This window comes from Anabrus simplex, chromosome X (genome assembly GCF_040414725.1).
Source record: "Anabrus simplex isolate iqAnaSimp1 chromosome X, ASM4041472v1, whole genome shotgun sequence".
NCBI classification, from domain to species: Eukaryota; Metazoa; Arthropoda; class Insecta; order Orthoptera; family Tettigoniidae; genus Anabrus; species Anabrus simplex.
In genome coordinates this window covers 116,358,355-116,376,177 of record NC_090279.1, presented here as the reverse complement: position 1 = coordinate 116,376,177, position 17,823 = coordinate 116,358,355, and the positions used below count along the sequence as shown (strand labels likewise).

At 38.9% G+C, this 17,823-nt stretch overlaps 1 protein-coding gene and 1 pseudogene across 5 annotated transcripts in view; both read right to left on the bottom strand.

Annotated features, from left to right (window-relative positions):
- LOC137503381 (oocyte zinc finger protein XlCOF28-like) overlaps positions 1-17,823 on the bottom strand; it is a 148,506-nt gene that overhangs the window by 20,238 nt on the left and 110,445 nt on the right. For all 5 annotated transcript variants that reach the window (XM_068230970.1, XM_068230973.1, XM_068230972.1 and 2 more), the window contains one exon: positions 14,256-14,305. In XM_068230970.1, coding sequence (XP_068087071.1) covers positions 14,256-14,305 — 50 coding nt within the window. The remainder of the gene's footprint in view (positions 1-14,255; positions 14,306-17,823) is intronic.
- On the bottom strand, positions 3,364-12,141 carry LOC137503141 (MFS-type transporter SLC18B1-like; annotated as a pseudogene).

Genomic DNA, 17,823 nt, shown 5'->3' with positions numbered 1-17,823 from the left:
AGGTAAGAATTTATCTTAATGCCTATGGTGTTTGGATTTAGCTACTTCTTGTACAAATTCAGTTTGTTCCATTTCTTAAATTAGTTAGGCCTAAATGGAGAACAGTGAAACAGTATGTGTCTCGGCATGACCTATATTTCGACCAAGTAGGATAGAATGCAATTGCCTGAAAAAATATTTCATCAGTCTATTCAAATAAATTAATAATGTGTGCCTTCAGTGCTATGTTAAACAGCATTCAATTTGTTGCTTATGACATTAGTGAGTTATTTCTCTAATCATGATAGCAGAGAATTATTTACGAGCAGCAACAGCAGCAGAATGCAAGTGCCAGCTGGCCAACAAGTTATCAGTGAGAGGTTGCATCAATGTGTAGTCCAACCTGGTACTTTATAGAATGCTGTGGTATTGTACAAGAACAAATGTTACATAATGATGTTAGTTTAGTTTGTTCTTACATATGACAGTATTATATAGCAAAACTGGGAAGATTAATTTTTCAGATTTTTTTTTTTTTAGAATAGCCTATAATATTTATGTATTTTCTGTTTCTCTGTACAATTAAGGAAACAAATAACAAGAAACACACCCAGAATTAAATAAGAAAAAACACAATTAAATAAGAAACACACAAAGTAAATAACTAAAACACACCAAGAATTAAATAAGAAGCAACAAACAAAATAACTAAAAACACATAACACAGCTGAACTCATTTTACTGTTTTTTCACCAACAATTCTGTTTTGATTTTCTCTTGCTTCAGAAGTTCATACTCCCTCTCAAGTCTGACTTGTTCAATTTTCAGCTTTACTCTCTCTTGCTCTAAACGAAGAGAGTGAAGCTCCTGTTTCCACAAGTGTTCCTGCGTTGCTTCCTCCGTGCACTTTGTTATCGCCTCAGCTTTTAATTTGTGGACTTTTGCCAAGGGTTCTTCTGATTTGCTAAGCGTTGGCCTTCTACGCTTAGCCCACCTTGGAGAAATTGACACTGGAGGGGCTGGGGAAATGTTGAAGTCTACACTGCTCACTTTATGGGAGTCACTTTCATTACAGCTTGTAGTCGGTTTCAGAGCTGGATGTATTGAAGACTTTAGCATATTTGAAGTATAGTCGCTCCAATCCAACTGCACTGCTTCAGCCTCCATATTAGATTCCCCACACCCCTCTTCCAAAACAACTACATTACTGGTACCAATGTCCATAGTTAATTCTAATGGTTCCCTATCACTCACAGTTGTCACCTCTAATGGTTCACTATCGCCATCGTACGGGTTCTTCATTCCCTCTACTGAAGGGCGAATCAGCTCGATTACTCTTTCCAGAATAGGGTCACTTTTAATAAACGTATTAGTGCCCCCACCTGTTTTCAACACTTCCATTTTTCTGTCCGCTGATGCTTTCCTGGCAGCTTTCTTCATGTTCTCCCAAACTGTCTTCAAATTTGCAGCGTCCCGAACAGACTCATTTCCTTGGGAATTAAACGAAATGGCAATTTTTCCCCACCTATCATTCTTCACCTGCGTCGTTACACCATCTGTTTTCTTATTTTCAATTACATGAATGTTCTCAGCCACCAAATTGATTAACATTTCCTTCTCGTGGAACGTCATATTTGGCTTCTTCCTTCGTTTCTGCAGCTCACAAGCGGACATGATTGACGAGAAAATTACGAAAAACAGCAATAATATCTCAAACACTTCCAAAACACTCAACAACTTGTATATTTCCGCTAATGGCGGCAGTGCGTAGTCATTTGTTTTCCGTGCAGCAGTATGAAAAATTCTACGTTCAAATTCACATTGCAAGGAAATCTTGGGTTTCGTAAACCGAGATAATAAATGCTGTGGTGAATACGGAAGCAACCGTTATCCGAGATAATAACATTATCCGAGTTTTGGAAATCTAAGATAACAGCCAAAGTTACCGACGTTGGTGAATACGGGCCTAAGAGATAAAAAGGTAAGGACTTGAGGTATGATTTAAAAATAACTTCCATATCCAAAGACCGTTTGTTTTGCTTTAACCACGCCATGATCCTTCTGCACTTTTTCTTCGAAAGTAGATCCCCACGCACGAGCACGAACTCACGAACCACACAAACGAAATACACTTTCCCTCAAGAATTGTACATATGTCACTGATACGTTTTTAATCACTATTATACACACTACTGACGAAATGAGCACTGAACTGCATGCGACTGTCTGGAAATGTTAAAAGTGCATGTTTGGGAGATCATTACCGGAACTTCAGCCAGCCAGACAGACAGCCAGCCAGCCGAGTCACGCGCGAAACCAAAATTCAAGGAGATATTCTTCCTGTCACAAATTAAGAACTAAGCAAGATAAGAACTTCGGGATTGTTTTAAAAATAACTTCCATATCTGAAGACCATTTGCCTCGCTTTGACCCCCCGTGCAAATTGAATACGAAAGACGCTGGCCAGCGACTGACTTTTTCGTGCCTGCACATACAATTCCCTGAACATGACTGAAAATAAACGCATATACTGCATTTTGTTATCATTTGAATTTAAAAATAAACTTATCTACATCGAGCTGAAATGTTTCTTTACCAGCAGTGAAAAAATTAGGAAAATTAAGAATATAAAATAGGAGTTATGACATCATAAGTTCTATGCAAGAAGATTTTGCATTTGGCGAAACTTTCTATTATATTACCATTTTCACACTAAATTATTATTTTTACATTTTTTTTGTTCACGGCATCAAATGCGCCTTGAAATTCTGTACATAACACAATATTCACCCATTTTAACCGATAACATTCTGATTTACGGATATTTGGCAAACCCGCTGCATTAGAGTAGGACAGCGCTACCCGCAAAACATGGGAGAAGGAAAGAGACGGAATTATCCCATTATCGCTGTACTGCAAATTAAGGTTGGAACGCTCTATAGATGTTACTGTAACATGCTTAAAATCCAAATTTGATTATCAGATTGTGCCCGTTCACACCTCCGCGACAGCTTTCAAAATGGCGCCGAGTGAAGGTATGGCCCATTTGATCTATAGGAAGCAAAGAATAGACACCAGTTGCGGTGACATAGAAGGCCATACACGTCATGGAACGGTCGAGTATTGAGAGTGAAACGGACAGTGGACTGTCTACTGTATTGTTTTATGAAAAAAAGTAGAAAACTAGGGATTGTTAAGAAAACTCCATCTTAATTTTTCTCAACGGAGAGCGAAGACGAAACTACCGACCGCGGTATAATTTTTAAGGAAGAAGAAAGGATCAGAAGCTATACTAAAGGAAAAAGCGTCGGAAACGAGAAGAAAACAAGTTAATTCACTGAAAAATAAGCAGAGTTGATTAGAGATATTAAAAAAAGGAATCAGCTAAGTACCACGAGATACACGTGGGTGGATACAGAGCGCAGTTGATCTATACTCTGCAAAGGGAGACCAAGCCAGCATCTAAAAAAAAAAAAAAGGGATCTCATACAAGAAGAGATACATCTCGATTTATTGAATCAGAATAAAAATAAGTTTCCCAAGATCTACAAGAAGCGGCCGACAGAGATAGATTCACTGAAATCAACACCAACGAGATCGAAGATATACGTCGGAGAGCCACAAAGGAAATAATAAATTTAAGGATTACAAACTTCACAAAGAATTATATAATGGCTGTTCACTGCACTATAATCCTTATTTTAGTTGCTGACAAGAATACCATAAGGATGATGTGCTAAATATACATGATGGACCAAGCTGGAGACCAGTACATCTTGCTATACGACCGAGCCATGAAGAGGAAGGCGACGGGAAACCAGTCGACCAACCCATGATGAGGAAGGCAACGGGAAACCAGACAGCAATCCCGTGATGAGGAAGCAGATGATGTACCAGATGACCAACCCATGACCTGACCGCAGACCTAACTACATCCATTTGGGAGCAGATCAGCTGGACCAGGACCAACCATGAGCGAGCTAAGGCATTTACAATACTTAATCGCATAATTTTTGGTTTGCCTACACATGTGCCTTGGGCATGTGCCGATGGGTTAAATATAAACCAATATATAAGAAATGCAAGTGAATGTTACCAATGAAGTATGAGATACTTAAGTCCGTAGTTACATGATCTAGCAATATAGCATAAGATTCTAATGTGTTGGATATATACGTCATCGTATATCGGTCAAAATACACGTATGTAGCGAGAGGTTTGAAAAAGAATTTTGGAAACAGCTGATAGTAATGACATACTGGCAGATTACAGAGATTTCGTATTGGTAATGCTACAAGTCGACGTCACGTTTGGTTGCGCGCGGTGTAAAATAAACATATGGAATCACGCATTATTTTGCTTCACAATAAGGGCATTGAACTCAATCATAGGTTATGAGATATAGCAACTTTAAAATGTTGTTTTAAGAAACATAGTGTGGTAGCTTTAACTTGGTCATGTATATGGGAACGCGACGAGTTAATATTGAGGCTACGATGTTAAGATATTATATGAATGTTGAAATAAGGTTACAATTGTGCTAAGTTGAGGAAAAGTATGAGTTATATAGTGATATGAGGAGTTTTATACGCACTACGTAGGGGCCATTGAGTGCCTGCAGTTTAAGATATGCCACGCTACATTCTTTAGATTCGTATACGTGAGATTGCCCACACCGCAGGATTGACCTAAGCCAAGGTATGAATAGAATTTACTATTGTAGAATTATGCTTGTGACTGAATCGTATGTCAAATTTAGATGGGCTGTAATGAATATCGGAATACTACGATACGTTTTATAGCTGTGTTTTGACCAAATGCATTCACGACACCGATAAATATGATATTATGTTTCTGAATACAACGACATAGCACTTGCATTGTAACTGCGCGTATGAATAAAACAGCTTGCATTGAAGTAGAATGTTATGGAATATAACGAAGGAAAGGGACATTGAGTCTAAAAGACGTGTATGACGGCCAAAGGTTATGTTGAAGTTAGTTAGATAGCTGAATAGATTAACATATACTCTGTTTGAACCTGCATTTTCTCAACAAACAACATCTAGAGAAATGTTAAGAGTAAGAGCCAAATTTAACAGGCACTAGGAACAAATGCCTTAGTCCGTAAGTAGTTATCCATGCACAACGTGAAAGTAGTAATAAAGCATGAGTTCGGATTTATTCATATGGATTTATGCATTCAAATTTACACATCTAGATTTACTTATTCGAGTTTACTTATATGGATTTACTTATTAGTGACTCGTCATTTACTGAGTATCAGCTACAATTTACTATTTAATATTCTCAACGCTCAATTCTAATAGGATTGGCGATAAAATATAACTGTGATATACAGTTCAGTCCTGCAATTTAAAGTTATAATTTGGTTTAATTTCAAGTTTGAGCTTACTAGTGGACTTTATATACACTTCAGCTTAACCGTGTGTTTTATTCAGACTTGTTTAATTAGTCTTAAAGCAAATGAGCTCTCGTAACAACTTAATTATGTTGGTGTTGTATCTATGACTTAACTTCAGTATGGACCTTAGATGTCCAGTGATCGATTGTAAATATGTACATACTCAATTTTTATTTCATGATGGAACTGATCTACATAGTTTAATCATCATCATCATCATCAGTTTTCCACTCCAGTTGCCCGGGTGTGGTTTACGAGCACTCTCCACTTCTGTCTGTCCATGTACCACTCTTCTCTCAAGACGACATCCCAGCTGATTCCTCTTGTTCCTTCCTATGTCCTCTTTCACTTAGTCCAGCCACCTCTTCCTAGGTCTTCCTACCGGTCGTTTTCCGGCCACGACTGTGTGTAGCCATTGTTTTGCTGTCCTTCCATCGTCCATTCATTTGACATGGCCAAACCATTTCAAACGGGCCCTTGTCACTTTTTCATTCAGGGATGGGTACACACCAGCTTGCTCCCTTATTCTTTCATTCCTTACCCTGTCCCTTTTTGTCTTCTGTACCATAGTTCATAGGAACTTCATTTCTGCGGCTTGTAGTTTGCTGTCCACTTGTTGGGTTGTTGTGCAGGTTTCTAGACCATATGTTATTATGGGGGTGAAGTATGATTGGAATAGAATCTGCTTTGATCTTAAGGGAACTTGTTCGTTCTAGAGGAGGTTCCGAACTTGATGGTAAAACTGAGCTGATTTTTGAATGCGGTTGTTAATCTCATGCTGTATTCTGTTATCACTTGAAATGATGCACCCAAGATATTTATATTGGTCTACTGTTTCCAGTTGTGTACCTTCCAGCATTATTTTTCCTTTCTTCTTCTGCCTGTTGACAGACATAGTAACAGTTTTCGATTTATTTATTGTTAATCCGTGTGCTTTCAAATGTTCATTCCAGGTGTTCAGCCTCTCTTGGACTTCCTTCTCTGTATTTCCCCAAATGACTACATCATCTGCAAATGCATTGATGTCCATATTGTTCTTCTGCTTAATTTCTTTCATGACTTCATCCATGACAGTGATAAAAAGTAATGGTGAAAGGGTACTGCCTTGTTGCACTCCTTTAGTGGTTTGGAACCAATCAGAATTACCGTTTCCTATCTGTACGCAACTGCAGCAGTCTTCGTAAAGCATTTTAACTTTCTGGATAAGCCCTTTGGGTACATTCTTCTTTCTCAAACATTCCCATATAGTCTTCCTTGGAACACTATCAAATGCTTTTTCGAGATCCAAAAACACTAGTGTTAAGTCTTTGCCCTTCTCCCAATGCTTTTCTAACAGTATTCTAAGTGCAAATATGAGATCGGTAGTTGATCGGTGTTCTCTGAATCCATATTGTTCTTCCTGTAGTTGTGGTTCTATTATTTTCCTTAGCCTTTTTTCAAGTATTTTCTCAAATATTTTCAAACCATGAGACAATAAAGTGATCCCTCTATAATTGCTACATTTCTTCCGGCTTCCTTTTTTGAAGAGAGGTATTATTATTCCCTTTTTCCAATCATCTGGGACTTTCCCATCCTTCCATATTGCATTAATTACTCTATGAAGCCACTTAATTCCTATTGCACGAGTTGCTTTGATCATATCTGCACTGACTTCATCAAATCCTGTAGATCTTTCTTTGGGCATACTATTAAGGGCCGTCTCTACTTCCTTCCATGTTGGCGGACTCTCTTGGTCAGGCTCATCATTGCAGCTTAAACTGACCTGTGTGGTTACATCATTGGAGTCTTTCCCAGTACTGTTGTATAAATTACCAAAATAGGATTTCATTATCTTCCTTATTTCTGTCTCCTCCCTAACTATGTTACCATCTGGTTCCTCTATTGCTGTTTTGTATTCACTGTCTCTTCTAATATTTCGTATTGTTCGGTAAAGTAGTTTAGAATTAGCTTTGCTGTCTTGCTCTAGTTTATCTGTGAAATCAGTCCAAGCTTTCTGTTTTTCTTCGGCCACAATTTTCTTTACTTGTAACTTCTGATCTCTGTATTTCTGCTGCAGTTCGTTTACAGATTCATTCCTTTGACTTCCTTTTTGCATTTCTTTGTCTCTGGCTTTCCTGGTTTCATTTTTCACTTTCACAGCAATCTTCACCCGATCGTCCACCAAGGAGTTTCTTTTCCCTTCATTTTGCTATTAGTTTTACCACAAACTTCTAATGCAGTTCCGACAATGCTTTCTTTGAATCTAGTCCACTCGATGTTGTCTTCTTGTAATGCATCTGATGGTAATTTATTGGTCACTTTTTTTGTGTATTCAACTTGTTTCTCTGTCTTCTTTAGCTCCCATGTCTTAATTTTTGGTTTCCTGTATTTCTGAGGTCTATAAATTTCAATGTGCTTTATTGTTGCGAGGAGAAGTCTGTGGTCACTGTCCAGGCTTTCACTTGGTATAACTCTGACATCACATATGGTCTTTCCTGCTTCACTGTCAGATATAAAATAATCTATCAGAGTTTTAGTATCTCCATTCCAACTGTATCTTGTTAGTTTATGACTTAGCTGCTTCTGAAACCAACTGTTGTTTATTCTCAAGCCATTCCTTACACATAGATCTAGAAGACTTTCTCCTTCTGGGTTCCTGTCTCCATAACCATGTGGACCTAGTACATTTTCATATCCACGCCTGTCTGATCCAACTTGAGCATTTAGATCTCCCATTATTATACTTTCCTCTCTTTCTATAGCTTCTTCTAAATCAGTTCGGAATTGTTCTTTTTCCTCTTCGTTACAGCCAGTCTGTGGGGCATACACCTGGACTACTGTCAGCACACTCTTGTTAAGAGAGATGTTCAACTTAATAATTCTTTCATTAACATATATTACCTCACTGATGACATCAATGTCCTCTCTTAATATAAAACCTACACCATTTTTGGCTTCTGTTTTATTTCCATTCCAATGTAGTTTGTATCCTTTTCTTAGCTTTTTTGTTCCTCTTCCCTTCCACTTTGCCTCAGGCCAAGAATACAGAGGTTCCTCCTTTCCATCATATCTATCAGTTCCTCGCTTCTGCCAGTCAGGGTCAGGATATTTAATGTTCCAATTCTGTGTTTAGGACTCTTTCTTTTGGGCTTCTTCTCAGAACATCGTACTTGAACATCAGCCTTACGGTCATCATATGTTGCAGATGTTTGAGAAGATGTGTCTATCCGGTATTTTCTTTGCGTTCCGAGGCTCGTTTTGTAGTTGAAAGCAATCGATATAACCCTTCAGTTGACTTGCTAAGCCTAACACTGCTGGGGATTTTCTGTCAGGGGTATTCTCCCTTAGCCTTTGGCAGTCCCCTACCTCACTGCAAGGCAGCAGCTGATGAATTTATGTGTCATTTCCTACACAAGCGTCTCATCAAACCTTCTAGGGGAAAACTCCTCCACCCGTAGCTGTTGGTCTTCCCCTAGTTTGTCGGGTTTGGTGTCGGCCGCCCAACCCTCGGCCAGACAGTCGCAGGTAGTACCGTCTACTGTTGGATACGGTATCAGGATCACTCCTGACCAAGGCAAATGTGAAGCCGGCCATAACAGTAGAGCAGATAGGGAAACCATAATAATCAACCAGTAGGCCACCAACTGATGGGCCAATAACTTCTCCGAGAGAATACATGCATGACCACACCCCAGCAACCATGCTGTATGTTCCAATCTCATCACTGCATCCACCTTCCAGAGCACTGTCCAACACCCCTTGGAAAGTAGGCAACAGCGTCAGAGCTACTGAAACACCCATGATGGACAGTGCCACAAGATTGAGCCACACGGTGTTAGAAAGAAAAGGAAGCAAAGGAGAAGGCCCCAACAGAAGCAGTCCAACAGAACAGACAGCCAGTCCCACAACCATCATGGACCAGTGATTGTTGACACGATCAGCCAGCCATCCCCAGATTGGACTGAATACCCCATACAGGGCTGAGAACAGCAGGAAGATGAGTCCAACCTTCTCCGGGCTTAAGTCGAACTCTCGGAGGTGTGGTTCCAAGGTAGGATCCAGGAATTCCCACGTGTTGGAAATCACCACAATCACCATACTGATGATGATCACAGATGGTAGCTTTATAAGCTTCATAAGAGAACCAGTACTCTTACCCACACTGCAAGCGAATACAGAAGACCACCAATAGCAGGCCCTGTACTCATCCCCAAACCTACAAATGTTTCGAGAATTCCCAATACAGATCCAATATTGTCGGGGAAGATGTCTACCACAAACACGTTACTAGCTGTGGCATAGGCACTGGCCCCGAGAGCTTCCATCCCACGTACCAGGAAGCAGTATGAGGTGAACATGTAATATGACTCAATATGAGCCAGCATTCCAAAAAGGATGTTACATCCTCCAGCTACAAATATTCCCGACATGAAGAGAAATTTTGCCCCGACACGAGGCAGTATTTTCCCAAAAACTGGTGATGAAAGGAACATGATAAGGGCATAGAAGCTGAAGACAAAGCGCGACACAGTGTCAGTCATGCCTTTTTGAGATGCCTCTTTGGGGAAGAATGGTGCCATCACAGACATGGAGCAGAAACTAATGAAATCGACAAGACATAATGATGTAAGGGCCAATTTTTGTGTGCGTGTGAAGTTCCTCAATGCTCCTGGCTGTGGAGTATTGTGTGTGCGAAGCAAACGTTCCCTCATGCGTCTTATTTCGTTTACTGTGTACAGTTGTTGGCCAAATGTTGATAATGACTGACTTCGAATGTATCTTACTGATTTTCCACTTTTGACACCTTTTTCTAAAACTTCTCTCCTCCATTGTGATTTAATACTAGATATTATTTCTCTTTCTACGAGCCAGCGCTGACTCACAATCCACACTTGTAAATACGCAATGCCAAGTAATGCCTTGGATAAAATTCCAATTTAATAGTCCAATATTTAGTCAATAAATATCTTGTTTATTTTTCTACAATTTTATGTGTCATGAATTCTTTCATTATAGCCTAGTTGGTAAGTTAGTTGCTTAGCTAAGTGAATTGTTGATTAAGTACTCCATTTAGTCATGACCAGTTCTCACGCAGTTAAATACTCTGATTTAAAAAAATTGGTTGACGGTTATTACTATTATGTCATGAGTTTCTATAGGAGTCACCCGTGAGTTGTTAATCTCTTCATACTCACGTAAAGCGTATCTTGATGTAAGATTTCATGTCTTACTTGGCATCTGAACACCCTGAGGTATCCGCTGAGCGACCCATTTCATCTGATTAGGCAGCCCAACTACGAGTTCGAAATGGGGGTATCGTTTAAAGTTAAAAACTTCATTATTGTTCCGTATTGAATAGAGAAATAAGATGTACAATATAATAGGTTAGGATCCACCTTTCAATACTCCGTAATAAGATGGTAAGAAGTAGTTACAACCTGTTTAATGGGACCGGTTTCAACACATTTTAAGTGTCATCATCAGCCAATTTTCGAAGATCTTAAAACAACTAGCACATTGAATACAGGCAAAAAATTAACAATGTATCATGATACATTGTTAATTTTTTGCCTGTATTCAATGTGCTAGTTGTTTTAAGATCTTCGAAAATTGGCTGATGATGACACTTAAAATGTGTTGAAACCGGTCCCATTAAACAGGTTGTAACTACTTCTTACCATCTTATTACGGAGTATTGAAAGGTGGATCCTAACCTATTATATTGTACATCTTATGGGGGTATCGGGTAAAGAATGATAAGGTTCGAATTGACGCCCGAATCGTTACAAAATATACAGAAAACCAACACACATGCCAATAACAATAAGAAATGACTCACTCCACCCCAAATCCCACAAACAAGCAACCTTTTTCAGTATGGTCTACAGAGCTTACAAAATACCCTTATAACCCGCAAATTTTACAAAAGAAATAAATTTTATAAAAGAACTAGCACTAGCCAATGGATATAAAGCAGACATAGTAAATCGAATCATCAACAAAGTAAAGCTCAAAATAGCCACAAACCTCGCACCGGAAAAGACTAAAAAATCAAAATACGCAACCTTCACTTACACCAGTTCAAAGATTCACCAAATAGCAAACCCACTCAAAAAACAGGATATGCAAATAGCCTTTAAAACATATAACACTAACAAAAACTTATTTTTTAACCATAACACAGTAAATGCCTATAATAACAAATTTCAAGGCTCCGGAATATACAGACTAACATGCGCACAGTGTAAATCTTCATATGTTGGCCAAACTGGACGCAGTTTCCTAACCAGATACATGGAACACTTTAACGCCTTAAAACACAATAAATACTCCGCAATGAGTAATCATATGAAAGAAACCGGCCATCATTACACCTCAATAGACAAAGACCTTACAATAATCGAAAGAATCGAAAAGGGGAAGCTAATGACAGAGTTTGAAAACATATATATTTATTTGGAACAATACTTTAATAAAGGAAAAAACTTGAATGACGGGATCGAAATAAAAAGTCCGTTAATAGAGCAGTTGCCAACATTATTACGAAATCTCAAATCAGATAAAAGCAAATTCTTTAAAATATTCAATCTAAATACACTCACAAGTGAAACCATTTCAGCAATGCAAAAAAATCCCCCTCCACATAACACACCAAAGCTTAACGCCCCGCCTGCAGGATCGTCCTCTACCCCCACCTCGACAACAGATAAGAATTCCCTACCACATAGCACGTCAATAGCAAACGCCCCGCCCAACATCTCTTCCCCTCAAACCCCTGCCCGCCCTTCACAACAGCTCTTTCATACGTAAAACACAAGGAGTAGAACCACAACAGACAATAGTCACAGTAATGCAATAAGGTCCACAAGATTCTGTAGCAGCAGACAAAGGGGTAAGTGATAATGCAACATCAACACTCACATTACAAGCACAACACACACACAATATTACTCAAGTTAATTTCCATTTGTTCCAGATGCTTCTTCCATTCTATATCTCGAAAGAAACAAAATCAGATACTCAAAATTTGGATTGAAGCCCCTTTTAACCATAACTTACATTAAAACAATCAACTTCCAACGGAGAGTCTGGTCGCTACAAACAAGAATTAAATATGTCAATACTTCCTCTGATCAAATTGCCAAACTGCAGCAGCAAGCCTCACCAAATCTAGAAGCCATTCTCCAACGAACCCAAGACTTCAATTCTAGATTATCATCATGACTCTAATCACGCATGATGCAAAATTACAGTCTTTTTAAATAACATTATTTAGAGAGCACAATTCTTAACAAAAATTCTCAACTGAAATGTTACTCTATTCTAGAAACCAATGCACTTTAGAAACTATGGCTCCTATATATTAACATCCAATATTTATATTTATGACTCAAATTTTAATGCCAAATTATAGTTGAATCAATTTTATTTTAACATTGCAAACAATTTTTAGCCAAATTTTCAAATTGTAAAAACTGTGTTTTGGACGTCAATGTGTTTTAGTATTAAGAGTTACTCCATTTTAACATTGCAAATCATATTGTCATAATTTTTAATGTGTATATTATTCTTATGTTTTAAATATTGTTATCACTGAAATTAGATTTACATTCAATGTAATGAAATTTGTAACAACAATCCAAATATGACAAACCTTGAGACAATTGTACAGGCTGATGATGCTTGTGAATAAAGCGAAACATGTCCCAGTAAATTAGTGTTGTAACATTACGACCTAGCAACACAAACTAATTCGTATTGAAAAGGTGGATCAAAACAACCAACAAATTGTTAGCATATCACATCAAAACCGGAGTACCCGGAGAAAAACCTGTCCTGCCTCCGCGCTTTGTCCAGCACAAATCTCACATGGAGTGACCAGGATTTGAACTATGGAACCCAGAGGAGAGAGGCCGGTGCGCTGCCAGCTGAGCCACGGAGGCTCCTGAGACAGCTGGAAATCGGCTTATATTGATATCAACATTTCTTCAGCTTGCTTGTGTAATGAACGTCATGAAAGAAATGGAAAAGCTTAAGAAAAGATCAAGAGCTCCTACCTGGGATAGTACGGAAAACGTAAGCAATTGTAATTGAATCGATGAGTTGAAAAGGGTACACATTCCAAAATCCTTTTTTCAGGAGAAAGGAAAAACTGTTTTGTAGCTAAAAGAAAGGTTTGATCAAAAAAGTTTCTATTAGGCATTTATACATCATATTTCTGCGTATTCAACTACAAAGTACGGAAATCATATTAGAAAGGGTTTTCAAGTTATACCATTTTTTATGTCAAGGAATATGTCCCTTTTTATACTCAAATTTGAGAAAGATCTTTGTAGAGGCAGATAATGTATAATAAACTCGCAAATTTCAAAATTCTATTAAGCAGTAACACATTATTACACAAAAATACGCCCAACCATCATTTCTTTTATAGTTATTCATTGTCATTCCGTCTCTTTAAAGTGTTTTAATTTACGAAGATGTCTAGCCTCCATAACTTCTAAATGGTGTAAGATTGTGAAGATCATCAATGTTATCGTCCATTCTTTCAATGTGTGTTCAATGTTAAATGGATAAGTAAAAAATTTCACCACGATTATATTACTGCAGACAGTAAATACTACGAAAATAAACTGCTCACTCGTTTGTTTTTCCGCTACTAGCTGCTATACAATGCTTATACAAGGGTCCTGTTCTGTATAAGCAATTATACATGGTTTATTAGTAACGAATTTCACATAAACCGTGTATAAACCTTGTATAAAAGTTATACACTGTTTATTAGTAAGACGGTGGATGTATCACACAATGATGAAGTGCTTCCCAATAAGTCTTGAGACATACTACTCAGTAACGAACAAGAGGTACTTACTTGTTTCCTGTGGCACAGATGGAGATACGGACGAGGCTGTTGTCGGAACCCTGCAAACAACACCATAAATAGCTCTGTAAATTTTTTTTTTTCAATTTGCTTTACGTTGCACTGACGCAAATAGGTCTTATGGCAACGATGGGATAGGAAAGGGCTAAGAGAGGTAGTCATCGTATATGTAGAGCCTAACATTTAAAGACTCATTTCTGTGAATGTCTATTTGTATTATTCCCCAATTGTACAATCATAGGATATAAACTTCATGGTTCTGATCCGTATTGAATTATAATCACAATAATAATAATTAAATTAATGTTGTAATGGTCCACCTTTCAATACTATTTATGCAATATTTTGATTTACATTAACTAGGGACTAGTTTCGGCCTGGGCTGGCCATCTTCAGCCTTGATATGAAACATCTAATAACTAAACAAATGTACATAGACACAACTGACATAAACAAATGAACAAATATATACAATTGACATTAAAAACTGGTATGAAATTATGAGAATAAACTAGGCTCTAAATTCTTAGGCTTATTTCACACCTACCCGGCTGCCGGGTAACCAGTAGCCGGCTCCGGCAAGAATGGGAATCCTTTTTCACATATACCCGGCAAGAACACGGCAGCAATTGTGTACATATCGAGTGTTGGAATGGATCGCAATAAATTACTAGCGTTTATGGTCTTGTATAGGCGTTTGAAGAAAAGGAGAAAAAATAGACTGCTATGGGTGAATCCAGTCAATATGAGAAGAGACGAGGTTGGGGCATTCTTTTTAATTTTTGAAGACTTAAGAAATGACAGCGACAAATTTTTCAACTATTTTAGGATGTGTGTGCAAACTTTCTGCGTCAATTTCCGGCATAACAACAAATACGTAATACACTAGAGCGTAAAAACAAGGAAACGCAACACTCGAGAAGACTGTACCGTGGTGGCTAGATGTGTAAACTTCCACTGACTCACAGCCACCACTACCCTCCCAATCTGGTTTTGTTCACCCGGCAGCCGGCCAGTACAGTGGGGGCTGCCGGCTTCCTACTACAATAGCACGGCAGCCGGGTGCCGTTTATAAGGCAACGACTTTTACCGGGCAAGTGTGAAACGTCTCGTACACTTCTTGCCCTGACAACCGGTTACCCGGCAGCCGGGTAGGTGTGAAACAAGTCTTAGCATCTTGAGGATGCTCATCATCGAGACTCTTTTATGCACTAATACTCACAGAACTGTTAGTTCCGTCACTGCTAATCATTGCAATTTCAATTGTAAACCGGAGACTGGTAAATGTTAATCCTGTAGTCAATCATCACATCTACTTGAGTGGTGTTAGCTGTAAACAACCACCAGCTGACGCAGAACTGCTAGATGGGGTTTCAACATCAATCAAATGAAATGCTCTCGTAGTGCTTGTTAAAATCATGCTTAATTGTTGTTGGACACTGTCAGGAAGGCATATAAAGATGTGGTTAAAACAGATACATTGTGTCTGATATAAAATTTGCAATTCATTGCGGCGTCCGTGAAGTTAACCTCCTCGTGAACAGTAGAGATTTACTTCTGAAGACGCGGAGCAAAGCTCTCTGCGAAACGTAAAGATTTTCACCTTGTCTTCTTGACACGGCATAAGCCCAAAAGCCTGTATCGCGTCTAGGAGTTGATAGGAATCCACCTTGTCAGTACTATACAAAAAAACTGTTTAATGCACATTATCTAATCGTACATGTTTCGAGAACACAGTATGTTGTTCTCTACATCAGCAAAAAATCTCTCCTAAAAATCTTCAGGACCTGATCAAAGACACATGCTACAATATGATATAAAAAACCTTGCAAAAAAACTGTTACTACAATTAACTCTTCTTTCAATAAAAAATCATCTTATTCTCATTACAGGATTACAATTAAAAAACTTCAGCTGTTAGAAGTAAAGAAAAAGCTGTTGTCCAATTTCTAATTCAACATCATTTAAAACTGTGCATAATCTTCTTAACAATAAAAATTATGTGTGTATTGAAATCCTGTTGAAAATCAATTTCACGGTGTGACTCCATTTGGGATGAAAATATCTTCTTAATTGTTAAAACATGAGAGCCAGGCGGTTGTAACCTTGTCAACTCACTTCCCACATATTCGCCTTTTTCCGCTGATTTCTTCCCGGCGTTCTGACATCCGCACACTGCCATAGCCACAAGACTACTGTCAGCCAATTACCTGCGTCAAACTTGAATAATGTTATGAGCTCTAGATTCTACATTCTTCATGGATGGTCTCGGTATTTCTAGTGCAGTGTGCCATGATTTCCCCTGTACTTCCCCTCTCCAACTGGCCTATATAACTAGCTCTCTTTGCCTGTTACTTCGACATGTTCTTCGGCTGTTGGAGAGATGACATAAATTTTTACACCAGTACAGAACTTATTCTTCAACCACAAGGTAGGCCTAAAGGCCAGTCTCTACTGATGAACATTTAACAACAATATGTTAAATGTTAACTGATGACACGATCAACATGTTAAATGTTGAATACTGTTTCTCCCCCTCTCTTTTTTTTCTTTTAGCTAGTGGCTTTACGTCGCACCGACACAGATAGGTCTTATGACGAAGATGGGATAGGTAAGGCCTAGGAGTTGGAAGGAAGCGGCTGTGGCCTTAATTAAGGTACAGCGTCAGCATTTGCCTGGTGTAAAAATGGGAAACAACGGAAAACCATCTTCAGGGCTGCCGACAGTGGGATTCGAACCCACTATCTCCTGGATGCAAGCTCACAGCCGCACGCCCCTAACCGCACGGCCAACTCGCCTGGTACTGTTTCATTTAACATTGTGTCCACACTTAATAAATATGTTAAATTTGACTTAGTTTGTCTATATACAGGTAGTAATATCAATTTGTGGTAATACATTTAGGTTGTGTGTAATATTTTCAAACAAGGACAATGGACTTAGATGAAGAGGATTACCAGGAGAGTTGGCCGTGTGGTTAGGGGCGCGCGGCTGTGAGCTTGCATCCAGGAGATAGTGGGTTCGAATCCCACTGTCGGCAGCCCTGAAGATGGTTTTCCGTGGTATTCCATTTTCACACCAGGCAAATGTTGGGGCTGTACCTTAATTAAGGCCAGGGTTGTTCCTTCCAAATCGTAGGCCTTTCCTATCCCATCGTCACCATAAGACCTATCTGTGTCGGTGCGACGTAAAGCCACTAGCAAATAGAACAAAGATGAAAAGGATTTGGCCTTTGTTATTGCCACTGTTGTTCTTGTTATGATTTAGAAATGCAGTTTTATTAGGCACATTTCCTCCCCTCATCCTGCTCACTGCTTCAAAAGCAAACCACTTTGAAGTATAAACTTCGCTCGCTCCCACTCCAGTCCCCCTGTGGGTGGGGGCGGTAGAATAACACCCACGGTATCCCCTGCCTGTCGTAAGAGGTGACTAAAAGGGGCCCAGGGGCTCTGAAATTTGGAGCATGGGTTGGTGACAACGGGGCTCTTAGCTGAGTCCTGGCATTGCTTCCACTTACTTGTGCCAGGCTCTTCACTTTCATCTATCCTATCCGACCTCC